Source organism: Macaca fascicularis, chromosome 3 (assembly GCF_037993035.2).
Source record: "Macaca fascicularis isolate 582-1 chromosome 3, T2T-MFA8v1.1".
Lineage (NCBI taxonomy): Eukaryota > Metazoa > Chordata > Mammalia > Primates > Cercopithecidae > Macaca > Macaca fascicularis.
This window is the reverse complement of record NC_088377.1, coordinates 32,601,726-32,628,511: the sequence shown is the minus strand read 5'-3', so window position 1 is coordinate 32,628,511 and position 26,786 is coordinate 32,601,726. Positions and strand designations below refer to the sequence as shown.

Genomic DNA, 26,786 nt, shown 5'->3' with positions numbered 1-26,786 from the left:
CTAGACATTAGTCTACTGCATTTTATTTATTTTTTTAAATCTTGTGTGTCTAGATTGTACATGGCTTAATAAATGTGTACTGAATGTAAATACAACCCTAATTTTATACATGTTTTACGTACACAATGGAGTATCCATAGTACATTTTATACATGTTTTACGTACACAATGGAGTATCCATAGTACATTTTATACATGTTTTACGTACACAATGGAGTATCCATAGTACATTTTATACATGTTTTACGTACACAATGGAGTATCCATAGTACATTTTATACATGTTTTACGTACACAATGGAGTATCCATAGTACATTTTATACATGTTTTACGTACACAATGGAGTATCCATAGTACATTTTATACATGTTTTACGTACACAATGGAGTATCCATAGTACATTTTATACATGTTTTACGTACACAATGGAGTATCCATAGTACAGTTTTGATACTAGACTCTTTACTTTCTAAGAGCAAAGTATGTCTGGACAACCTCCTCTTGTTAATAGGTACTTCAAGGGATGAAATTTAGAGGTAATATTATTATAAAAGATACAGAATCATTAAAACTATGTATGAAAAAGAAAATGTATTCAGATTAAAAATACAGCCAGGTGCGATGACTCATGCCTGTAATCCCAGTACTTTGGGAGGCTGAGGTGGGTGGATCACAGGGTCAGGAGATCAAGACCATCCTGGCCAACATGGTGAAACCCCGTCTCTACTAAAAACACAAAAATTAGCTGGGTGTGGGGGCATGCACCTGTAATCCCAGCTACTTGGGAGTCTGAGGCAGGAGAATTGCATGAACCCGGGAAGCAGAGATTGCAGTGAGCCGACATTGCACCACTGAACTCCAGCCTGGGCGACAGAGTGAGACTCCATTTCAAAAAAAGAAAGAAAGAAAAAGAAATCCTCTAAAATATTTTTCAAATGATAACACTATTTATCTCATTTCTCTTATCTATTACCTACATATTTGTACTGAATGTGATTATGTTTTACAGTAACATGACTTTTAAATTCTAAACGTGTTCTAAGAAGATTGACCCATAAATTAAACCTAGCATTCAACAAATTGATAAACTTTTGTTGAGCACCTACTATATGCCAAGCACTCTCTCACATTCTGGGGATATGGCATAGAGGAAGTAATATGAGATCACTGTTTTTATCAAGTCTAATTCTAGAGGGAGGTGATGGGTGATAAACATATAAACAAGTATATAAACATAAGAATGTGACATAAGAAATGCTATATTAATAATTAACAGGGTGATTGAGTGAGGATGCAAAAGGAGGGTTTATTAATTTACTGATCAGGAGGAACTTCACTGAAGATACTAAAGCTGAGGCCTGAATGATGAGAAGGAACCAGATATGTGAAGATTTAGAGAGGGTTTAGAATTCAACAGTTGGTCAGAAAGAATATTTCCCCTGAGACTTAAATAAGAGAAAAAGTCAGCCAGGCAAATAGCAGAGAGAAGAGAAGTCTTGGAACACAATACAGTTTGCAAAGGTTCTAAAGCTGGAATCCCTGGAAGAATGCTTAGTACGTGCCCATGAAGGGAAAGAAAGGAAGAGTACCAAGAGATGAGCCCAGAGAATAACAGAGATCCTTCCAGGAGGCTTCTGTAGAGCAGACTGAAGAATATGGAATATCTAATCAGAGGATGACACAACTTGGTTTACAGTTTTGTTCCTCTCTCTCTATTGAATTTTGATTTTCCATTTCAGTGGACTCTTCCCAATAGCATTCAAATGTGCCTTATGTCATTCATCTTTACTTCACCATCTTTTTCTTTACCACTTTTTCTATCCTAGGCATTTGTCTCAAAAACATTAACTATGTATGCTTTCTGTAATTCTATTAACTTCTCATCCTTTTAATCTATCTCATCTATCAGCTTTCATCTTACCATTCCCTTTAAATTGTCCTTTTGATCTAATGAGCCATTCTTAAACTCCTTTACTACTTGACATTCAGCAATGTCGGCCACAGTGACCTTCTGGAAACACTCTCTTTTCTTGGCTTCTGTGACACCGTGTTCCTCTGATTTTCCTTTTACTTTTTTTGGCCCTTCCCTCTATAACTCCTATATGCTGACACCTTCCTTTTCTTGAAATTAAATTTTGAAATTACTTAAGGATTAACGCTGGCCTTTTATCTGATATCACCATCTTTCTCTTCTCATGTACATGCATGCATACACACCACTTTTAATACCACTTATGTGCTAATGACTCCCAATTTCTTTCTTTCCCCAGGCCTCTCTGCAGAGCTTCAGACTCACATATCCTGCTATGTATTTAAAACAATTTTTAAGCACAATCAGAACTGACCTCTAGACCTATGCTCCGAATATGATGCTCATCCCATCTTCTTCAACTCAGTGAAGGCCGTCTTCATCCACCAAGTGCACATTCCATAACTAAGAGTTTGGCCTAATGTATCTTGAATGTTTCTTTTTCTCCATCTCTGTTGTTACCAATCTAGTTGAATTTTCTTTCATTGATACTACTGTCAAGTCTCTAATTGATTTTCTTTTCACTTTTGTCTTTCTAATTTAGAGTCGGCTTTGAAAGATGTAAATTTCCATCGAACTGGTAATTATATGTGAATGTAAATGTAATTTTTCATATGTATATATTTAACATGTATATACTATATATTTCATATATTTATGTCAAAAATAGAAATATCTTTTAGTTCATTTTGCTCACGCTTCCTTAAATAATATAAAAATTTTGTTAGAAGTACTTGGTTAAATATATCTCATTTTCTGACACTTTGCTTGAATATTAATATTAAAGAATAATTTTTAGAAGATAGCATCACTGAATTATTGAACTGGATTAGTTCTACAATCATATTTTATGAGTTGGGATGGAAATTATTAGACATCTAGTCTACCAGAGTATATAAAAAATGAGAAAACTCAGAGAAGTTAAGTGGCTTACTCAAGGAAAGATAATTTATTAATAATAGAGTTGGGATGGAAATAAAATATTCTGACTTTTAATCCAATGTTCTTTCTTACAAGATCTTTAAATGCCAGCATAATTACTAGTTATCTAGTATTGACAGTGAAATTAAGACCAACCAAATTCAGGGAATTTATTTGGAGGTTAAATATGACTTTCCAAAACAGAGGATAAGTATCAGGTAGACACTTTCAGATTTATAGGCCTATCCTCTTAAATATACATAATTAAGATGGAAATATATAAATATATGTGTGTGTATGTATGTATATACCTACACATATTTGCTGGAAAGGCATTTAAAGCTTCTAAATCTCTCCTGATTTTATCACTTCATTTTACAGAAGGAAAATTTAGACTTATGGAGACTAACCAAACCCAGATTGCATATCTGTCTGAATTATGTCCTCTTCACTCCACTAATGAAAAGGTAGCTGAATAACATGTCAGACTTGAATGAAGCAAAAAACAAAACAAAACAAAACAGAAAACACTTTGTTCTTACTTTTCTTCTTAATTTCTGATTTAGAAAAATTTTCCTGTCTAGTGTCATATTTAACAAGTATTCAAATAACAAATCCTAATAACTTGATGTCTATTTCACATAATTTCTTCAACAGGAGAAATGGAGATTTTTAAAAATTGATATTTTGGTTTAACTTTAAAGAAAGCTATAATGGAAACTAAAACTTCAAGTAGTTTCATATGTATTATATTGACAGTTTTCTCTAAGTTTCCTGGTCTTATGACTCGTTGTTTCATTATTAAAACTGTGCCAGTGTATGCACAGGGCTTAGAAATTTTTTAATGCTCACATGTATTAAGTGAAAAACCAGAATGTAAATTTGTATAAAAAGTATAAATACCACTATATATGGCCTTTTTCTTTCTTTATATACTCTACTCTTCTTAGTTTTCTACAATGAAGATGTGTTAGTTCTGTAATTAGCATAATTGGGAGAAATTTTTTTTTTTTTTTTTAAGACACGGGTGTTGGTCTTGCTCTGTCCACCAGGCTGGAAGCTGGTGTGCATTTGCATGATAAAAGCTCACTGTAGCCTTGAACTCCTGAGCTCTAGTGATCCTCCCATCTCAGCCTCCCAAAGTGCTGAGACTACAGGCACGCACCATCATGCCCAGTAATTTATTTTACTTTATTTTTTGTAGAGATGAGGCCTCACTATGTTGCCCAGGCTTGTCTTGGACTCCTGGCCTTAACCAATCCTCCTGCTTCAGCCTCCCAAAGTGCTGGGATTACAGGTGTGAGCCATCACATGTAGGAAGAAATTCTATAAACTACAAAATGTATTTAGAAGGCAGATTTCAATAATCCAATGTATCCTTGCTAAGAAGGACAGAAGTACTCAGTTTTTCTACGGAGAATTTGTTCTTAGCCACTTGAAAGGGAAGGTGCCTAGAGACAGGAAGAAGAGAGCTACTTTCATGTTAAAAACAAAATAAAGAAGAGGTTTTAAATGTTGAATTATTATTATTATTATTATTATTTTTATTTATTTTTTTTTTTGAGACGGAGTCTCGCTCTGTCGCCCAGGCTGGAGTGCAGTGGCGCTATCTCGGCTCACTGCAAGCTCCACCTCCCGGGTTTACGCCATTCTCCTGCCTCAGCTTCCCGAGTAGCTGGGACTACAGGCGCCCGCCACCTCGCCCGGCTAATTTTTTTGTATTTTTAGTAGAGACGGGGTTTCATTGTGTTAGCCAGGATGGTCTCGATCTCCTGACCTCGTGATCCGCCCGTCTCGGCCTCCCAAAGTGCTGGGATTACAGGCTTGAGCCACCGCGCCCGGCCAAATGTTGAATTATTAAACTCCTAAATCTATATCTTCATTGTCTTCTATATAAAAGTGACTAGTCTCTATTCATGACCTAAAAGATATTCTAAAAAGATAATTTTTAAGGTCACAATGATCAATAAATATTTAGAAACTCAATGGACAATAATAAAACCAATGGGATTATGAACTAGAATTGATCAATGCAAACACATGAAAACAAATACATTTCACTTCAGAGGTTTATTTTATTGCTTTCTTGGAACTACAATTAATTTAAAAGATGATTTAAGATAATTTACTTATGCAAATGAAATATTGATTGAAGAAATAATTACAGTTGGTGGGAAAATTGCCATGTTGACATTGGATATTCATATATCATTGTAATTTTAAAAATTATTATTTTTCAGTGATAGAAACTGAACTTAAACTAAGATTGGATAAGCACTTACAATAAAGCTAGGCAAAATTTTAGGTCATCGAATAGATGAGTAACTGAATGAATTAGTTAACAAAATCAAATATATTCTCCTAGAAGGCTTATAAGACATTTATTTATTCGTTTATCACATGAGGACCTAATTTACTACTGAGGACCTAATCTATGGGAGGTGCAAAGAAGAATGAAACGTTGTGTCTGCCTGTGATGCACATTGCTTAACATGAATACTAAGAAAAATAGTCATCTGTTTCTGTTCCTGTCCCCCTCACTGCAAGGTGATCTCTTTGGGGTTCTAGTACTGTTTCACACATATCACTTCTTAGAGTCAGTATCATCAATGAATATATTCAATCTGAACAGCTGGCCAAAAATACATCTGGAGGAAAAAGTTGATGTGTGTCATATGAGAACTACAAATAAAATTCAACGATTATTCACAGGAAAGATTGCATAAGGTGGGAATAGGGAGGAGAAATGTGCTTGGCTAGAGGATTAGCAGGTATTTAAGAAGCTAAGCAGTATAATTTAGGATGTCTAACAATGCCATTTATGTAATAGTCCACTTCTACTATATAAACACTAAAACCCTTTCAAGTCCTAATATAATATTCTAGCTCCTCCTTCCTCTCAAGCAGATTTTGACATGTGTAAGTCTGGTCTTGGAATAATGTGCCCTCTGAGAACACAGTAAAAACAGAAATGAGTCTTTCAGAAGCCACACAGGCCCAATTTTCCATAGTGTAATGAAGTCGCAACGTCACGGCCATTTCTCCACTTCGGCAGGGGAAGCCAAGACTGCTTTTTGCTCACTGACCTATAGCTGAGGGTCAGTCTTTGAATGTGGACACACTGCCAAGCTAGCTGGGAGTTGCCAGGATTACACAAACCAGAGTTGCAAATGTGGGTTGTGTTGATTTAAGAGAAAAGGCCACAGAAGCCACATCTTTCTTACTTCCTGTGTAATATCCTCTGCTCTGAAATTTTGAAGAAGTTTCTAGAACTACTCATAAGAACATTTCTCTTTTTGGGTACACCTCCTAGCTGACCGAAATTTATGAACAATAGGAAATTTAAGAGCCAGTATGCAAATTAATTTTTATTAAGTATCTATTGGATTCTTAGCAAGAAGACGAGCTATGGATGGAAAATTACACAGTAAAAAAAAAAAAGTTTTTATCTAGTATTTATAATTTCAAATCCACAAGAAATGTTAAGAAAACCTAGAGTAAGAACCTGCCCTTGTGTGCGGACGAATGATTGTTCTGCTTTGAAAATCTGCTCTGTGACTAGCCATGTGAACTTGAGTGAGCCACTTCACCTCTCTGCACTTCAGCCCTTCATCTTTAAATTGAAGGATTGGATCATAGGAATTCATTGTTCCTCACATGTCCTTGGGGACATTTGACTAGATAAGTGTCTTCTTTTGTTACTTTACATAAATTCTTGTGCCTTAGAAAAAATATCAAGGAAAAAGTGGGAATGACCTACTGTTAATCACAGATGATCAGAGTCTGAAGAAATATTCTCTAGTCCAACATTTTACTTTAAAAATGTGGAAACGGAAATGCAGAAATATGAGTTTAGAGGCCTAAGAGCACAGTCGGTGGTAGATCCAATTCCTGCCATCCAGTTCTCTTGCTTCTGTTTCTAATTAAGGCATTTCATAATCCTCCCAAATGTATAGCTTTATTTTCATCTGAAAGTCCTTTTTGTATTGACTGAGGTTCATTTGTTTGTTTCCCACAGCTCTTTGACATTTAACTAGTCATTAAGAACTTAGATAGCATGCGAAATAGCAAGGGCAGAGCTCAATAAATCTTTTTTAGGGAACAGAAGTAATACTTAAATCACAACTTTCCGTCACCTCTTCCGCCTACCTGGCACAATTTAGACATCTCTTAGACAAAAAGAAAAAAAAAATAGTTGAAAAGAAAACTATTATAAAAACTTAGATGTTAATAACATGTTACTAATATTGGGGGAGAGAGAGCTATAAATAAAGATATCAAAACTTTCGTATTTGGCCGGGCGCAGTGGCTCAAGCCTGTAATCCCAGCACTTTGGGAGGCCGAGGCGGGTGGATCACCTGAGGTCGGGAGTTCGAGACCGGCCTGACCAACATGGGAAACCCCGTCTCTACTAAAAATACAAAATTAGCTGGGCCTGGTGGCACATGCTTATAATCCCAGCTACTAGGAAGGCTGAGGCAGGAGAATTGCTTGAACCTGGGAGGCGGAGGTTGCGGTGAGCCGAGATGGTGCCATTGCACTCCAGCCTGGGCAATAAGAGTGAAACTCCGCCTCAAAAAAAAAAAAAAAAAAAACAACTCTCATATTCATACCTACATAAAGAAAGATGATTTACCAAGAGTAGTTATTTGTCACAAAATTACGATTACATTTTGGGAAACAATAGTCAAATAAGTTGCAAACATTAGCTTGTCGTGTTCCGAAACCATCTAGAACAAGAACTACAAATAGGACTTATAGTTGTTTCATATCAATAATGCTATAATACTTGGCGATGTACGTGAATATCCTGGAAATTTGCCAGACCTTCTAAACCATGTCCTTTCCATGAACCTCTGTTTAGCAATATCTGAACAAGGAAAAGAAGGCAGTTGATGTGATTTTAATATCATAAGGGACTGCTGGCACACAGAGAGACTGTTTTAAAAACGGTTTTATTATATTTCATTCGATGGACTATAATCCAATTAATTAATTGATTTCCTGTTATCACACACTCATACTGTTTCCAAGTTCTCTCTTTTTTTTTAGCAATGCTACAATGATGTACACTTCTCTCAGAAACATGAGATAGCACCTATTTCCCCCAAACCAGAAGATAATGCTTTTTAACATTATAAATTTTTTCCTATCTCTGGAAAAGTTGCTACATTTTATGGAAAATTTTTTATATAACTACATATCCTTCTTTAAAGGAAATGCTTTATGGTCCTTCCAGTTCAGAAAACCACTCAATAAGGACAAGTCTCTTTTTATATTCTTTAGAGAGTCTTCTATGTGGCAGCTGAAAACAAATGTAATAAAGAACCATAGAAAACAGTGCTTGTGGCATTAACATGATTGGAAAAGAGATGGGAAATCCACTTCAATAGTTATATCAGGGAAGAAAAGTCTCACCATTTCATCAACAGTAGGTTCAGCTTGTCTTTGATAATGAAATGGACTCCAGCATTCAGTGGTCACCTTCGAAATTAGAAAAGGAAAAAGAGACAACTAATGTTAACATTCTTTAAAAAACAAAACAAAACAAAACTCCACAAAGCTACCAAACTAATTGGGAAAGGATTCATTGTCTTAATTAGAAATAATTATCTTGTTATCAAAGTACACTGATTAATGTTTCATCAGTGACTTCATCTGCATATATACACATATATAGACAAATATGGAATATGTGTAGGTATATACAGTATACACACATTATATATCCATATATGTGTGTGTGATATGTGTATGTGTCTATGTGTATTAGATTCACTCCTCAGCCCTCACATAGGGCAATCCCAATCCATGATCTCACATTTAGAAGAGTTGGTGGAAAGAGGGGATCAGGAAAGTTTTGTGAAACAGCCCACTGTAATTTCTTAGTGCTCTACATTAAGTATATAATGGGCATCCGTTTTAGAAACGCTGATTGAGTTTAAACTCAAACCAAATAAACATTGGGAGTAATATCTCAAGTTATAGTGTGGGATATCTTTTATTACATTTGGCGCCTGTCAGTGTAACCTTCTTACTCTCAGCTTCTACTCCTTTTGAAAACTTTATGTACCTGATATCAAACAATTTCTACCTAGGGCACTTCAGGACTGCAGCAAAGGGCATTTGATGGATTCTATAAAAGGTAATAAAAGGGTGCTGTGGTCTGAACATTTGTGTTGCTCCCAAATTCATATACTGGAATGTAATACGCAAAGTGATAGTGTATTTGTCCATTTTCACATTGCTGTAAAGAAATACCTAAGAAGGCCGGGCGCGGTGGCTCAAGCCTGTAATCCCAGCACTTTGGGAGGCCGAGACGGGCGGATCACGAGGTCAGGAGATCGAGACCATCCTGGCTAACACGGTGAAACCCCGTCTCTACTAAAAAATACAAAAAACTAGCTGGGCGAAGTGGCGGGCGCCTGTAGTCCCAGCTACTCGGGAGGCTGAGCCAGGAGAATGGCTAAACCCGGGAGGCGGAGCTTGCAGTGAGCTGAGATCCGGCCACTGCACTCCAGCCTGGGTGACAGAGCGAGACTCTGTCTCAAAAAAAAATAAAATAAAATAAAAAAAATAAATACCTAAGACTGGGTAATTTACAAAGAAAAGAAGTTGAATTTGCACACAGTTCTACAGGCTGTACAAGAAACATAGTGGCTTCTGCCTTGGGGGAGGCCTCAGGAAGCCTCCAGTCACCGTGGAAGGCAAAGGGGGAGCAGACATTCTTACGTGTCAGGAGCAAGAGCAAAAGAATGAAGGGGGAGATGCTACACACTTTTAAACAACAGCTCTCATGAGAACTCACTTATTATCATGAAAACAGCACCAATAGGGTAATGCTAAACCATTCATGAGAAATCCAATCCCATGATCTAATCACCTCCTACCAGGCCCCACCTCCAACACTGGGAATCACAATTCAACAGGAATTTGGGCAGGAACACTTATCCAAATTATATCAGATAGTATCAAGGGGTGGGACTTTTGGGGAAGTAACTAAGCCATAACGTTTTTGCCCTCATGAACGGAATTAGAGCCCTTATAGAAGAGGTTGAGGGGAGTTGCCTTGCTCCCTTTTTGAAGCAGACACTGAATCAGCTGGTGCCTTGTCTTGGACTTTTCAGCCTCTAGAGCTGTGAGAAATACATTTCTGTTGTTTACAAATTATCCAGCCTAAGGTACTTTGCTATAGCTGCCTGCAAGAACTAAGACAAAGTGATTTCAAATTTTATTCTGAGGGGAGTCTGCAATGAGATTAAGAAGAATGTAGAGACAGGGCAATATGAATATTCATTAAACATCTTGAGGGAGTATGCTCCTTTATTTAAATATTTATGACAATCACAAGAAGTTTTATTATCACTATTTTACACATCTGGAAATTGAAGCACAGAGAGTTTAAGCAGCAAGTTTAAAGTCCAGTGTTTTTACTCATATAAAGGTAAGGCAAGTTTGGTTTCCATAAAGTCTAAACCCCAGCAGAATTCTGTAGTTCTAGCTCATAAAATATAGCCAAAGAACAAGAGTTTTGAAGCAGAAAACTGACAAAGTAGCTGAAGTGACTGAAACAAGTGCCAAGCGGTTGGATTTTATTTTTGCCACAGTGTGTAGCCTGCGGATTCTTAAAGGACTGGGCCCATATGTTCAGGTTTGTTACATTTTAAGGATGCTACCTAGTACCCAGGGCTTGACACAGTATATAAGAGTGCATTTACTAGCCATTTTCTGGGTTGCAAAATTCCTTTTTAAAAATGAGTGAGAATGATGCTAAGGAATACCAAATAAGTCCTCTCAACCTTTTAGGGCAATCCAAAAAGAAAACACCCATACATATGTGGAGTTCATTCATAAAAATCATTTGTTAGAATCAAGTATTTCCTCTTTTTAAAATAAAAGTTAAATGTAGAGTTGCTTAAACTCTTTTTTTTAAAAGTGAAAGTATACTTATCATAAATGCAGTATAACTTTGGATAAGAAAATGAGAAGATCCAATATGATCTTAATTTTATTTCACCAGAAACAAGAGATTTGGATTCCATGTTAACATCTTATGTTTCTTTAATACCAACAGAAGCCACTCTTGAAAGTCATTTACTGTTAAAGAGAGGAGATTAGATTTTTTTTTTCAAGATAACAAAATACAGCCCTATATTCTTTCTACCTGCAAAATAAGTTATAATCTTGCCCTTTGGAAGCAGGAAACTTCTCCATCTATAACCTCAAACTAGTAGAGTTCTAATGGTTTTAAAATATGCTCACAAATTCTTTTACAGAAGAGGTCTTCAGAAGGTGGATCATAATACTGCCCCCCCACCCTTAGTGTGAGCTGGATTTAGTGAGTTGCTTCTAACACACAGAATAAAATGGAAGTAATGATGTTTAACTTCTGAAATTAGGTCTTAAAAGGAATTGTGGCCTCTTCTTGTTCTGTGTCTTAGATGCTCACTCTGGGGAAACCAAATGACATTCTATGAAGACACTCAGCCTCATGGATAGACCAAAGTGGCAAGGGACCTATCCCTGCAGTCAACTCCCATCAAAAAACTGAGGTCACCTGCCTACAGCCATGAGAGGGAGTTAGCAACAAACCTTTCAGCCCCAGTCAAGCCTTCAGATAACACCTTGAGAGACACTAACCACCTGCGATTATAAACACATGAGAGACTCTAAGCTAGAAATGCCCAGCTATACCACTTCCCAACTCCTGACCCACAGGGACTATGAAAAATTTTTTTTGTTTGTTTTAAGCCCCTAAATTTTAAAGTAATTTGTTATGCATCAATAGATATGTAATACGATAGTTAAAAGTCATACAATGGATAAGAAAGTGCTTGAAATAAGAAACATTGATCAAGACACAATATCATTATTTCATCATAATATAGTCACTTCATACATAGACTATCATTTGGTTGACACTGTCATTTTGAACTCTTTTTGTTTGTTTGTTTTCTACCTTTTAGATTGTTCACACTTTTGTTTAGAACTGCCTCAAATCTGTCTGATAAAACCTAGTGAAAGACCTGTCTCTCCTGCTTGTTAATATATGACAGCATAACCTTAAATTATTTATCCAGTGACCCAGTGTTGTGACCTCGGTTAAGCTCATGAAAAATTGGTCTCGTTTTGTCCATTCTATGTGCATTTCCCAAAAATTGTGTGCTATGTTGGATATAGTTTTAATTCTGTATATAGCCAATGGGATGTGTATAGCTAATATTTTATTTGTTAGTAATCCAATTTTCATCTTAAGGATTAAATGACTAACTCTAAATGCTGTTTACACTACATGAGAGCTGAAGGAGACTAGTCTAGTTTGTGCAATAAGAGGTGAGTCTAGACACTGTTTAACTGTGGGCACAGTTTTGTCTGATTGCTTACATAGAGCAGAGTTCAGCATTAGCAAAAGTGACTGTTTTAAAAATAAGGTATCAGGAATGTACTCAGCTTTGAGGAAGAGAATAACCAACAGTGGTTGCTTAAACAAGTATGGGGCTTATGTTTCTGTAAAATAGAAGTGCAGACATAGAGTTTCCAACCTGGGTGCAGCTTCTCAAGGATATCCTCAGTGAATCAGGCTCTTTGCATGTGCCTGCTCCACTGTCTTTCATGTCTGCCTTTGCCTCACGGCTGGAAGACAGCTGCTGATTTACCAGGTATTACATCCAGCTCCAGGCAGGAAAGAGAGCAAAAAACAAAGCTTTGTCCTTATAAGACTCTGTCTTATTTTTTATTTTCCAGAAAAAGAAAGTCCTCCTCAGGAATTTCTGACTGTATTTCATTGGCCAGAACTGGATTCCATGACCACCCCTAACTACCGGGTAGGCTGAGAATTCAAATGCTGAAAATTGCAGTCTCCATAGTGAAAGACATGAAGAAAGAAATTGATTGAAATGGGTTAATTAATTCAATTAGCAACACTTTTTCTCAGTGAAGGAGCTCAGAAAGAAAATGTTTTGGTTCAGTCCTGGGTAGGGATGCTGGACAGCGGTTAATATCACCAGCACTGAAGGTAATAAATATTATCTCTCTTTTCTATCATGAATATGAATGATACTCTGAAGGCTGAATGCAACCTAGGAATTTACGTGAGAAATGAGGCATGCAACACTTTTGAAAATATATTAGCCCAAAGTCTGTATTACTGCATATTTTATTCCCCTTTTAATATGCTACAAAAGGTTTGAGCCATCAACTGAATGCTGCCAGAGAAGAACAAACAAGTACAAGAATGCAAAAATAAATGCTGGGAGTCAAGTTTTCACAAGATGTTCTTTATGGTTGGTATGATCACAGTGCTAAGCAGACCAATTTGCTTCCAGCTCTATTCCATAAGCCTGGTTCTCCAGGAAGTTTATCCCAGGCTATCTATGCAGAAATGTACATGGGGCAAAGTGGGTACTGGAGAAAGCATTCCCTGAACTCCTTCTCTTGCCCCTGCTATCTGATTCTTTGTAACTTCTTCCATGCCTGAGATCTTCTCTTCTATTTTGAGAACATGAAGGAAACATGCTTGCTTAAGTACATTCTGATTAGGAATTAAATATTTAATTCTGATCATTTTTAGTGTCTGAAATATATTTTGCATGCATAGTCAAATGATAATTATAACTATAAAATGTTTTACATTCTACAAACTTTATCCCATGTTACTAATATTCAGGAAATGATCATAGGAAAATATTTACACTAGGATACTGTTCAATATTTTAACTATTTCTATTTATACATAGTTTTAAGAAATTCTACAATGAATTTATATCATCTCCATAATAGGGAACAAAAATCGACTTCACTTTTTCCAGGAGGCTGTTGTCTTCCAAGACCATAATTAAACCAAGTTTGGGTTTATAGAGTTAAAATCATGAGATATCCCATCTGTGAACACGTATTCATGGCTATAATTTGGATGTTTGTTGTCTCCAAACTTCATGTTGAAATTTGACCCTCAATATTGGATGTGGGGTGATATGGTTTCATTGTGTCCTCACAAAAACTTTCATCTTGAATTGTAATACCTATAATTCCCACATGCAAGGGCGGGATCCGGTGGAGGTAACTGGATCATGGAGGCAGTTTCCCTTATGCTCCTCTTGTAACAATGAGTGACTCTCACAGGATCTGATGGTTTTATAAGCATCTGGCATTGCCCCTGCTCGCACTCACTTTGTCCTGCCACCCTGTGAAGAAGGTGCCTTCTTCTCCTTTGCCTTCCACCATGGTTGTAAGTTTCCTGAGGCCTCCCCAGCAATGGGGAACTGTGTCAATTAAACCTCTTTCCTTTATAAATTACCCGGCCTTGGGTATTTCTTCACAGCGTTGTGAGAGCGGACTAATACATGGGGCCTAATGGCAGGTGTTTGGGTTATGGGGCTGGATCCCTCTACAATAGATTAATGTTCTCCCTCAATGGTGAGTTCTCACTCTATTAGTTCTTGTGAGAGCCGGTTGTTTCAAAGAGCTTGGCACGTACCTCCCCCTGCCTTGCTTCCTCTTTTGCCATGGAATCTCTGGGCCCCCTTCACCTTCAGCCATGAGTGGAAGCAGCCTGAGACCTTCACCAAATGCAGATGCCCAATCTTTAAATTTTCAGCCATCATAATTGCAGCCCAAATAAACCTTTTTCTTTATAAACTACCCGGTCTTAGGTATTATTATTTTGTGTTTATTATCGTTTCTTTATTTTGTGTTGTATTATTGCAACACAAAATGGACTAAGACACTCACCAACTCTCTTGAATTCAAGAGTTTCATGGTTTATGTAGTGAACATTGTCACATAAAAATACCACTTCCTAGGCTCCGGTCATGACGATCCAGGTGAACAGGAATATGGCACCAAAAGTCTGCCTTTTTAAGTAATACTCCCGTTGAGTCTGATACAGACAGTTCCCAGGTAGGCTTGGAAAAACACTTATCTGATAGTCATTTGTTCACTGATGGAAGGCCAAATTTCATGCCATAGTCCACTCTTATGCCCACTGACAAGCCACTTTGCTACTCACACCAGCTTCTCCATTTGACAGTGGTTCACTGTCTTCCCCATCTTTCAACAGATAAATTGCATCTCCTTCTCCTCAGTCACAAGGAGTTAATACATTAATATTTTGCATAATACTCCTTGTTAAACTATTCTGTCATATAGATAAGTGTTTCTTAGTTAAATTCAATTGAATGTCTACTGTGAATAAAATTTAGATAAGACCAGTGCCTCCTCCCAAATGAGGATTTTTAGATTAGATGGCTCCTGCTTGTCTGCCACTAGGTATGAATTCCTTCGGTTTTTAGTGATACACTACATGGCACAATTGAATGGTTACCATTTGGAAGCACCATTTCTTGGCCAATTTTAACCTTCAGAAGAATTGTTCTTAGGGTAAAGATTTATCTTTAACCATTTTCTTCAAAGAACTTTCTATGTTACTTTCTTCTTTCCAAGAAACGGGTCTATTTTTCTACTAAAAACCTACAGAAGGATTTCTCTTGGCACAAGGCATGCCTAGGGAGCTATTCCAGTAAACCAGCTGTTATTTTTCTCCTGGCTATCAGACAAAGCTTCACTTAGATATTATATCTGAGGTCTCATCTGAATTTAGGAAAATGAGACTGCTTGTTTCAGAGATAATCTTCCAGCTGTGCTTGTGCAAGTCTCATTAAGTCCTTGAAAGAGTAAGAGGAGAAGGAGGGTGAGGGAGAAGGGGAGAAAAGAGGAGGAGCAATGACAACAAATGAATTTTTAAAAGTATGTCTTAACTATCAGACATAGAACTACAGTGTTTTAATGACATGTCTCACTGAATCCCATGAAAGTTCTGAGATATTTTTTATAGATGTATTTTACAGATAATAAAAACCAAGGCAGAGAGAGTCTAAGTAAATTGCACAATGCCACATAGCTACTAACAGTCAAAGCAAGATTCAAAGTGAGCTCTGTCTGATATCAGAGCTCTCATCCATGCACTGTGGGAGAACCCACTGGGAGACAGTACTCGGGCAATGTGTTACCACGTCTTGTAGCATAGGCCTATCACTCTGGTAGCATCAGAGCAGCCAGCAGAAACTGTAGTGGATCAAAATCACAACCTACCATCCAATTTATTGGAGGGTCTCCAATAGCCTCAGGAATCAGGCTGGATTTAGGAATGTGAGCCCCCCTTACTCACCAAATCAACACTTTACAATTCATTTGCTATGTACCTTCTATCTACTGCACCAAAGAAGTTCAGTTCTAAATTTCTAATGAAACTATCAGAATGATTAAAGAGAACCTCATGGCTGTCAGAAAAAATATCAAAAGTCAGTCCAATGTCTGAATTGGCCTTGTTGACTCATATATCCTCTCTTTTTACAGGGCGAAGAGCAAGTATTTGGCTATTGATTAATGTTACGTTACGATTGTTAGTGAGGCCAAACATTCAGACAGTTTTAATTGTCCAAACTCCTGGGCTAATTAATGCAATTTTGAAAGGGATTGGTCAGGACTCACAGTTTATGTTTTTATATAAGTGTTTAGCATAGGTCTTGACAGAGAACATCCCAGTATATTAATTTAATATTCCCAGAGTTACTTATCAAAAGGCTGTACAATATGATGTTTTGCAAAATCAAAGTAGTTTATTATCTTGTCATCATCGAATTTTTTTCATTTATATTTCAGTTAACAGGGAGATAAGCATATCAGTTACAAGACAACCCTATAATAACTAAATACAAAATAGCTACAAGGCTGTGTATATATTGTCCACTATGTCTAATATATTACAGAGCTGAGTAACAAGACGATTTTCCCAAAACACGTAAATGCTGATTATTCACATTACCTGATAGGAAGTTCCTTGTAGAGTTTTTCCTTGATGAGTATGTATGTTGTTACTTAGAAAATCATCTTCATTTAGATCTAAGAAAAGAGATAACTGTTACATACAGAATATCAGAAATTACATGATTTAGGAAGTTTAGGTACAATGTAACACTCATGTTTTTATTTAGTCTGTAAGACATTACATTGGACAGGTCAAAAATGTTTTTTTCTTAAATATATGCTTTTTTTTTTTTCTACAAGAAAAAGATCAAAATAAAATAGAAATTTAACAAAATAGGTATGCTGCTGACCATCTGTGTCCCTGAGGAAGTGATGGAAATTCACTGTGATTCCCTTTCTTGGTAATAATAGGATTGTGGACTAGCTACAAAAGCCACTTCTAACTTCAAAATGCTATGACTCCATGCAGTTATCACCTCACCTGTTTCTATTAAACTAAGCCTTCCACCCCTGGCATTTTGAGCTTCATTAGCTTAGGTCTTCTCAACATGAATTATTTATGCTGAAATTGTTCTATGCATGCTTTAGTAAAAGCTTTGCAATGTAGCATCCATTTGCTTGCAGCTAAATGAAACCTTTTCAAATGTAGCAGCACTTCCCTTTTAGCTCCTGTAAATGGGAGCTTCATTTATTTAAGTCTGAAATACATGGTATGTTAAAAGAGGACAAGACTTTATGGGTCACTTAATCCAAGCCTCTTATTTTACAGATGAGGAAAGTGCGACCCAACATCACCTCGTCACCAGGCCAGTGACGTTTCCTTTCACTTTCACTCCTATTTACTTGCAACCATTGCTTCAGTTTTCTACTATTCCTCATTCTCATATTCTGCAGTGGAAGCAAGGACAGGCAAGTCCTATCTTCCATACACAGTGAAAAACAGGTACAGATTTTTCTCCAGATCTCCATCATAGCTCTAGTTAAAAGATATGTTAAATTCACAGCTCAGTCTCAAAGTTACTTGCACCAATAACTTAGTATTTAAAATGAGACTAACCATACAACAGGATTCCAGAAAGTACCTAAATTTTAAAACGAGCCAATTTTGTGATCTGGTTCTTTGAATCAAGAATTTATGTCACAGGGTCAGGCTGCTAGAAGCTGAGTTTTTGCAGCTTGGTTTTTAGTTTCTGTATTGAGAAAAAGAAATATTGCCTCCCTTCTTTTATTTCTTCCCGTGTTGTCTCTTTTAGTCACTTTTACAGGAATTTTGAATTACTCCTTCTATAGCCATTCTTCTGGGTATAGAAAAAGAACAGTAAAGTGGCCTCCTGTGTTCTAGAGTCTGGAATCAAGCTTAGAAAATAAGATACGAATATGTGCAATGCACTTACATAACAACACAAGGCAGAAAAATGAGTGATTCATACACAATACGATGGAGAGAGATCACTACGACTCCCAGAACTTGTGGAAGAGACAGGGCCAGAACGGAAGCTTGAAGAATGGATACAGTTTGAAAAAGTGGAAGGAAAGGAAAAGGTGTAAATTTAGCAGTGATGCCATGAACTCTGGCCTATTATGCAGCATAAATGGAACATGTTTAATTAAGTGTAGAGATTGAGGCTGGTTAGGCCAGAGGGCGATTCTGGATACAGAGTAAGAGGAGGTAGGGCTGGATAGGTGACTGAGGCCCAATTGTAATGGGCCCTGAGTACCAGGTGGAAGAATTTGAGCATAAACCATTAGACCAATGTTGTAAATATAAATATCAACAGGAATCAAATATATAACTAAATGAAGTTAATTCGATCAAGAAGGCAATGGGGATCCTACAGTGAGCTTAAGATCCAGCTCCCCAGCTACAGGGTAGCCATGGCTCTGAGCTCTCTCAGTTGAAGTCACCCGAGACTTTGGGTCCTGGACTGGCACTTTCCCTCGTGTTTTTCAAGGGTATACAAACGTATGGATTTTCATGTAAAATGTCCTGATTTTTAAAACATCATATGGCCCCACCAAGCTTTTCTTCTGAATAAATTCAGCTATAGAGGTACCATTTCACAGGCCCTGCCGTAGAAAATGGGCGACCTTTAAGGGTTGGGACTAAATTAGGCAAACTTAAACCTTTGGTGTCTGGTCTTAGACGTTTTTATTTATTTATGATTCCCAAATATTACCCTCCAAAAAGTGCTTTATAAAGACAGAATCTATTTGGTCCTAAGTAGCAGCAAAGGCAGGAGTTGAATTACACAATATGTGGGCTGTATTTTCCAAAGTTGGCCACAACCATGCCTTCCCATTCCATCAAGAAATTGAGTCTAATTCTTCTCCTGTTGACTCTGGGGTGATCTTAGTGACTCACTTGTCACAGTAGAGTGCAGTGGAAGTAATATTTTGTGATTCCAAGGTTAGGTTAAAGAAGCCTTGCATAAGCCGGGGGCAGTGGAGCACCTACATCCCAGCTGCTTGGGAGGCTGAGGCAGAGGATTGCTTGAGGCCAGTAGTTTAAGATCAGCTTGGGCAACAGAGTCAGGCCTTGTCTCAAAAAGCAAAAAACAAACAAACAAAATTACAAAACAAGAAACCGTGCAGCTTCTGCCTTGGGCTGTTGGGATCTTCATTCCTAGACACTTCTTCCTGTGATGTGTGAAGCTCCCTTGCATGTTGCACACACTTGAAACCCAGCCCTGAGGCTGGGAGAAGCTGGAGGGACATGAGAAGGCCACATATAGGTTCTTTAGTTGGCTGCCCAGCTGAGCCGAGCCTAACCTAGACTAGTTGTCAGACATGTAAGTGAAGGAGCCTCTATATGACTCCAGCTACCAGATGTTTAAGTCCTCCCCAGTCATTCAAGTCTTCCCAAATGAAGCCTCTGACATCTCATTGCGGACCAGTTCCGCAACTGAATTACTGACCTGCAAATGTATGAGCCTAATAAGATGTTCTGTTATACTACTAACTATTGGAATGGTTTGTTTGCTGCAATAGATTATCAGAACATTCAAGAACTACATCGTAGATTACCAACATCAATGTGCACAAAAATATGCCATCCAGCATAAAAATTGAGATTACAACTGCCCTTCAAATACAGAGGCAGTAAAAGGAATAAAAGGGATGTAAAAAAAAGTTTTTGTTTTTAATCAGTTTTTAGGTTTTCTAACATAGATACTTCTGACTATATTACTTTTCAAACAGGCAACTCTAATCTCAGTAAGAACTCCTCTAAAGAATTAAAGGATCTGAAGATTCATTTGAATAAAACACTAGAAGTCTAAGTGGTCTCATCATTGAATTCAGAAAGCCTTCCTTGGATATATGAGGCATCAAACCATGCAGTGGGTACCCTTTCCTCAGGGACTTTTTTCCCACCTTGTAAGCAAGCATTTAGAGGTGTGAAGTAGGATTTCCCTCTGGTGTTCCTCATGTAGTCCAGTTTGGCCAAAGTTAAATTACCTGCCCTTGGGAAACATGTTTTTCTAAAATTAAATGTGTGTTTCCTGAAAATTAACCAGAATGGTGAATATATTTGTGAATTTATACCATCTTTTGCCATCTTAAAATTAAGCTACTTGGCCTCAAGCCAATGAAGAAAAATAATTAATAAGATCTTGAAAAATTAAGCCAAAATATTGATAAGCTTACATTGAAGAGGCTGGACAAATAATGATATTGACCAGAAGTCAGGAGAGAAATTAGGTGTCAAACCAACGGTAATTGAAATGGTGGACTAGAGTAGAAATCCTTAAGAACACCTCTTCTTTCCCTCTGCGTTCCTCCTTTTAGAATTAATCTCATCAAAGCCACGTGTAAAGAAGATTTATTTTTAAAGTAAGTTTGCAGCAGTATAGGTGAAGTTAATGTTTCTCTTATCACTAACATTGTTTTCTGACTTTGTCTGGTCCCTCACTTCCCTTAGTAATATATGCCATTTTTTCCCCAGCTTTTTCTTGTAGAATAGTCTGTCACAGTTACACTGATTGATTGAAAAATTTCTGAATCTCCAAATAAGTTTTGTTTCCTTTTTATTATTTTTTAAAAGTTGATTTATTTTTATTCTTTGTACTTTCTGGTATAAAATATGAAAATCCTATTCTTGAAATTATCTTTAATTAAATCATAACTTAATCCTAGGTAAACTCCAATTCACAGATTCAAAAGTTTGTTCTTCTCAATTCTTTTTAGTAAAGTCGAATAAATTTAAATATTTTAAAATGGACTTTAACTTACTAAAATAAATATTACAAATATTCTTCCTATTTATAATGCCGAAAATTTAACAATTAACCTGAATTATAGATTAATTTCTCCTCACACCTAAGCTATGCCAATTTTTTAGTTGTAAAGTCCTAAGCACTCAATGTATTCTACATTATTTTACAGATGCAGTCTCTTTTAATAGAACAGATGTAGGCTTAGATAAAAATCTCCTTAGAAGAAGGAAATGGACTAGATAAATTAAAAATATTATGCATCTGGAACTCAACTTATTCTGACAAATTTGGCCTTAACCTATATAGTACAGTCATGTTGTTGAGCTATGGATTAATATACCAGACACAAATCTTAGCTAAATATAGCCTGTGGAATCTTTTCATCAGGTCCCAATATTCTTTAGGGCTGAAATGCTATTAATATAATGTGTTAATGTCAAAATATCATTTTGAAATTGAAATTGAGGAAAATTGCCTTTTTTTGGCCTTGAATTTTATACGATTGCTTAGGACTTAATGTCACTCCTACAGTTTATTTCCCTATATATTTTCTTCTAGTTTATTGAAGCTATCTTTACAATTTCATCATTAGTATCTTGTAAAATCATGTGGGCTGTGGATGACAACAATGATGCACTTTCCCATCTTCATCTCACTGAACTCCACAGACTGTCTATCCTCAGGCACAGTAAACTAACCCTAAGTAATTATGCAATTAACAGCTAAAAAGGAGTGTTTAAAATGAGAAAGAAATATTTTAGGTTGATACGTAGGTCACTAATTACTTAGAAATACTCTGAACCTTCCAAATGAAACCACTATACCCATAAAATTAGAGCCTACAACTTGTGGCCTTGAATTTCTCCCTTCAATTTATAATGTTACAGACAGCCTTGGTCTCTGGCCATCAACTCTTCCTAGTATGGCATTAATCTCTAGGAAATGTCCAGTGACTCAACTGCTGCTACTGAAATGTCTGCTGAGGTTCTTGGACACACACACATGCACACGCACTCGCTGAACACACACGGTCACTCAAGACCCTGAGAAATATCAAAGCTGGGAAAAATTCTGTAAAGGCTTTCTTTCTTCCTTCGCTGACAAAGCCACCAGAAGTAACTCACCTAAGGCCAGGATTCTTTGCTGCCTTTTCAGTGTAGCTGTAATAGGATTCCCTGCCTTTTATTCCCAAACTAACAACACAAAACAAAAAACGTACATAAGAGAAAGGTAGTTTTAGGAAATAGAATACTTGAAGAAATTTATGGAAAAATTTATATCTACAATACTCTTTAACACCGTTATACCTTCTTTATCCATAGATCGATATACAATAATCTAAAATAAAACAGGTGCTTATAGAAGGATTAATAGATAAACGGAATGGTGGATGATTAGAGAAACTGATAGACGAGAGTTTGATTAACTGACTGAAGGTGTGGATGCTTATAGCTGGCATCCGTGTGGTAAAGACAGTCCAATCCAAACATGATAGAGAGGGAGGTGGAGCAAGGTGGCTGAACAGAACCCTCAGTAATCAGCCGTCTCACAGGAATACCAACTTGAATAGCTCTTCACACAAGAGAGCACCTCCGTAAGTAAGTAAAAATCGGGTGAGTGATCACAATACCTGGTTCTAACATCATCTCCTTGAAAGAGGTACTAAAAAAGTAGGAAAGGCAGTTTGGGATTGCTGACTCCACTGCCCTCCTCTATCCCTGGTGGCATCCTCATGGTGCTGAGAGAGAATCTTTGTGCATGGGGAAGGGACAGCCAAGTTATTGTGGGACTTTGCATTGACCTCAGTGCTGTCTCTCACAGTGGAAAGTAACACAGGGCAAAATTCAGTTATCTACTACAGGGGGAGCATATAGACTCACCCCCAAATTCTGACTAGCCCCTCCAGAGTGGGCTGAAGCACTTTAGGGTCCTAAGTAAACTTGAAAGGCAGTCCAGACCACAGGACCTGAAATTCCTGGGCAAGTCCTGGTGCTGTGCTAGGCTCAAAGCCAGTGGAACAGAGGTGCACATGATCCAGTAAGACATCGGTAGGGATGGCCAAAGGAATGCTTTCATCACCCCTTTCCCAATCCCAGGCAACACAGCTTGCAGCCCCAGGAAAGACTCCTTCCTTCCGCATAAAGAGAGGACACAGGAGAGTAAAAAGGACTTTGTCTTGCAACCATAGAATAGAGCACTAGGCAGACTCCTAAGGTTCCCAATCCATTCTTCACTCCCAGGTGAAATTTCTAGACTCTTGAATCATCAATAGCTAATATAATCAATTGTTTTTGTCATTCCGATAACCCTTGGGGGTGAATACCAAGCAGATCAACTTTTGATACTGTTTTTCATCTTTGTAAACTCTTAAGACTTTCTGTTTGATTACTTGTCTTCCCAAAGTTAAGTAATTTTAATTATGAAATCACTTACTATTAATATGTTATTCTACACCTGACTGCTAATTTACTCTCCTGGAAATTTTTAAATTATAAAAAGACCTAATTATATATTCATAATCAAGGTTATTTCTCTTACATTTTTTAAGAAGACCTAAACATAACTATTAACATATCGATGTTATCTTTAGAGTTTATTTGTGCTCTAATTTTTATTTTATTTTTTATTTATTTATTTTTGAGATGGAGTCTCTCTCTGTCGCCCAGGCTGGAGTGCAGTGGCCGGATCTTAGCTCTCTGCAAGCTCTGCCTCCCGGGTTCACGCCATTCTCCTGCCTCAGCCTCCCGAGTAGCTGGGACTACAGGCGCCAGCTACCTCGCCCGACTAGTTTTTTGTATTTTTTAGTAGAGATGGGGTTTCATTGTGTTCACCAGGATGGTCTCGATCTCCTGACCTCGTGATCCGCCCATCTCGGCCTCCCAAAGTGCTGGGATTGCAGGCTTGAGCCACCGCGCCCAGCCTAATTTTTAATATATTTTCAAATTCTTTTGTACATTAAAACTTTTAGTTTTCTTTTCAATTGCTTATTTGCTTCAGCAGGCAACTTAACTAGATCCCACTTCCTTTCTGTACATGTGTCTATGTGATGTTTATACACATATGTATATGTATACATGTATATAGTAATAGTTTATAATAATGCATATTCTATTCTATCTTATTTGGTTTTCCTTTTTAAGTAGACCAGAATATTCCGCTTATTTTCATGGTGAAAGATGTAAATTGTTCTTACCTGCCCTTTAAACTACTTTGAGAAAATGCAAAGTCAGCGGAACTAAATTTAGCAATTACCTTTTAGCTGACAGGGCCTTCTGATGTGGGAATCATTCTTATGCTTGCTGTGTTCCTGCCAGATTTTGTCATTCACAGTTTTTCCTTCTAAAGCGAAGCAGAGAATTAGTTAGAATTCACAGTAACATTTGTCCAGTAAGTATAAGACATTTGAAATCAAAACAAGTTCAGCACGGGAGTTCTAACTTGGTAAGTGATATCTTAAGAGAGCTCTAGTTCTAGGGAGTTGTAGTCCCTCATGGACAACTGCAGGTATCCTGTGGGCTACCCACTTATTCCCATGAACTACATAGGCACCTCACCATATATGATAGAATGCTGTTACTCTAATGTCTCTTGACAACTTATGATTGCATTATTCTTTGTAGTAGTTTTCTTGCATTCAGAACCAATTATTATTATTATTACTTTTTTAAGACAGGGTCTTACGGTCTTACTCTGTTGCCCAGGTTGGAGTACAGTGGTGTGATCATAGCTCATTGCAGCCTCAAATTCCTGGGCCATAGCTATCCTCCTGCCTCAATTTCCCAAGTAGCTGAAACTACAGGCATGTGCCACCATGATAGGCATATATATATATATATATATGTAGAGACAGGGTCATAATCAATTGTTTTCATGCATCCTTAAAAGGTTAAAGTATCCTTACCCTCAAGATTCCCCATCATTTCTAACAAACTAATTGTGTAGAAAGAACACTGAGCTGTGATGGTTTCAAGAAACTCTAAGATCCTTGAATGGAAGGTAAATGATTTGCTTAACTTTGTCCTCCCAACATCTAAAGCAGGGCCTGGACGTGTGAAGAAATGAATTGTACCAAATGGAAAATTGGAGTCCTTTCTAAATTACTTACTACAGATAAATCTTTCTACATGTTCTATCCTACATTGATAAAACAAATGTTAAATAATGCCACCAATGCGTAGCGTGAAGACAAACTCAGCATGCTGTGTTGTTTCTAAAGTCACTATTTGCTCATATGTTTTGATTATAGAAAAGGCAGTTGATCATCAAGAATTGTGTTAGGATAGAAATATTGGTTGTATCGTATGTACGTGCTGAATAGACTGAGAATGGATCTAGATGAAAAAGAAAATTTTGCCTTACTTCCTTTTATTTAAGACTATGCGCTATTCAAATCAGGGCTGATATTCAAAATATTTAACAGCGAGTGACTGCAGGACCCTGATAGGATCCAGCACCTGTAGATGTTACTGCTGGGAGAATTGAAACCTGATTAAAACGCAGATATCCTTCAAAGTTGTACCCATTGTGGGGTATCACCTTAGTCACAATGAGCTTTTCAGATCCTACCAGAAAATTGGTTTTTTAAAAAGAAGGAAATGGGTATTAGCACCCGACTCCTCTGCTGGGGAGAAGGAAAGGGAAAAGGGTACCCACAAGTTTGGCACACTACATTAAAAGAAATTATTGAGGCCCAGTGTGGTGGCTCACGCCTGTAATCCCAGCACTTTGGGAGGCCGAGGCTGGCGGATCATGAGGTCAAGAGATGGAGACCATCCTGGCAAACATGGTGAAACTCCATCTCTACTAAGAATACAAAAACTAGCTGGGTGTGGTGACACGCACCTGTAGTCCCAGCTACTCTGGGAGCTGAGGCAGGAGAATCGCTTGAACCCGGGAGGCAGAGGTGGCAGTGAGCCCAGATCGCACCACTGCACTCCAGCCTGGCAACAGAGCAAGACTCCGTCTTAAAAACAAATAAATAAATACAATTATTGACTGGATGACCCAGATGTTTCACCATTGTGAATGTTTTATAATTCCTGACTCCCTATTTGCTGTAAAGTAACAAGAGAGATCATCTATTAACTTTCTAAAAGTAATGAATAGAAATCGATGTTTACTTTAGAATTAAAACACAAACCAAACGGATTGCATGTGTTATTACTATGCATGCTATCACAAAAACTAAAGAGAAGATCTGGTGTGTGAAATGTTGTAGAAGAGACTTTTATAATAAAACCACTTTCTGCTAATTTTTTATTGTCTCCTAGATTCACAGATCCAAAAAGATCTCTAACAAGTCACCTTGGCCATGCAGCAGCCAAGCTACACATGGAGAGCTGGAAGATGATCAGCCAATGAACTACCAAAGAGGATTATTCTGTTTAAATATAACAGGAAAGTATTGCAAATACATCAATGAGTTCTTTGTCATAGCCATTTAAAGTTAGAATGAAGCCACTTTTAAAAAATGTTCTTCTATATAATTCAAAGACAACTCAATTTGACTTTCATTAATCAGTTTTGTTGCTTCGTGGCAGAAGCAGGAGAAAGAACTTTTGGGGAGACAGAATACATCATTTACACTTGTAACTTTGGGAATCACTAACCAAATATTTTATTTTCAGACATAACTCTCCGGAATAACCTGGAAGAATAAAAGAAACAATATTTAAGTCTAGATTTAATAAATAACATCTTAATCAAACAGAAATTAGAATGTGTGCAACACTTTGGGAGCGGGAATGAATTCTACCTCTAACTAAGGTCTACCTGTGATCTTGAATCTTCCTAACCCTCGGTGGCGAATTACAGTAAATACAAGTATAATTTGGGTCTATAAATTTCTATGCTATAT

At 37.2% G+C, this 26,786-nt stretch overlaps 1 protein-coding gene and 1 long non-coding RNA gene across 4 annotated transcripts in view; one reads left to right on the top strand and one right to left on the bottom strand.

The window, feature by feature from the left end:
* Nucleotides 1–7,549, top strand: part of LOC135970031 (uncharacterized) — a 218,737-nt gene extending 211,188 nt beyond the window's left edge. For both annotated transcript variants that reach the window (XR_012433170.1, XR_010585438.2), the window contains one exon: nucleotides 2,272–7,549. This is a non-coding gene — a long non-coding RNA (uncharacterized lncRNA). The remainder of the gene's footprint in view (nucleotides 1–2,271) is intronic.
* Nucleotides 1–26,786, bottom strand: part of SAMSN1 (SAM domain, SH3 domain and nuclear localization signals 1) — a 167,937-nt gene that overhangs the window by 103,037 nt on the left and 38,114 nt on the right. Inside the window, exons 4-8 of one of the 2 annotated variants that reach the window (XM_065541489.1) lie at nucleotides 26,539–26,576; nucleotides 24,182–24,268; nucleotides 16,774–16,850; nucleotides 8,370–8,435; nucleotides 7,986–8,256 (exon numbers count right to left, since the gene is read on the bottom strand). In XM_065541489.1, the coding sequence (XP_065397561.1) occupies nucleotides 8,176–8,256; nucleotides 8,370–8,435; nucleotides 16,774–16,850; nucleotides 24,182–24,268; nucleotides 26,539–26,576 (349 nt within the window). In that variant the 3' untranslated portion in view covers nucleotides 7,986–8,175. Of the gene's footprint in view, nucleotides 1–7,985; nucleotides 8,257–8,369; nucleotides 8,436–16,773; nucleotides 16,851–24,181; nucleotides 24,269–26,538; nucleotides 26,577–26,786 lie in introns of those variants that run through there. The other variant, XM_015446969.3, reaches the window with a different exon arrangement.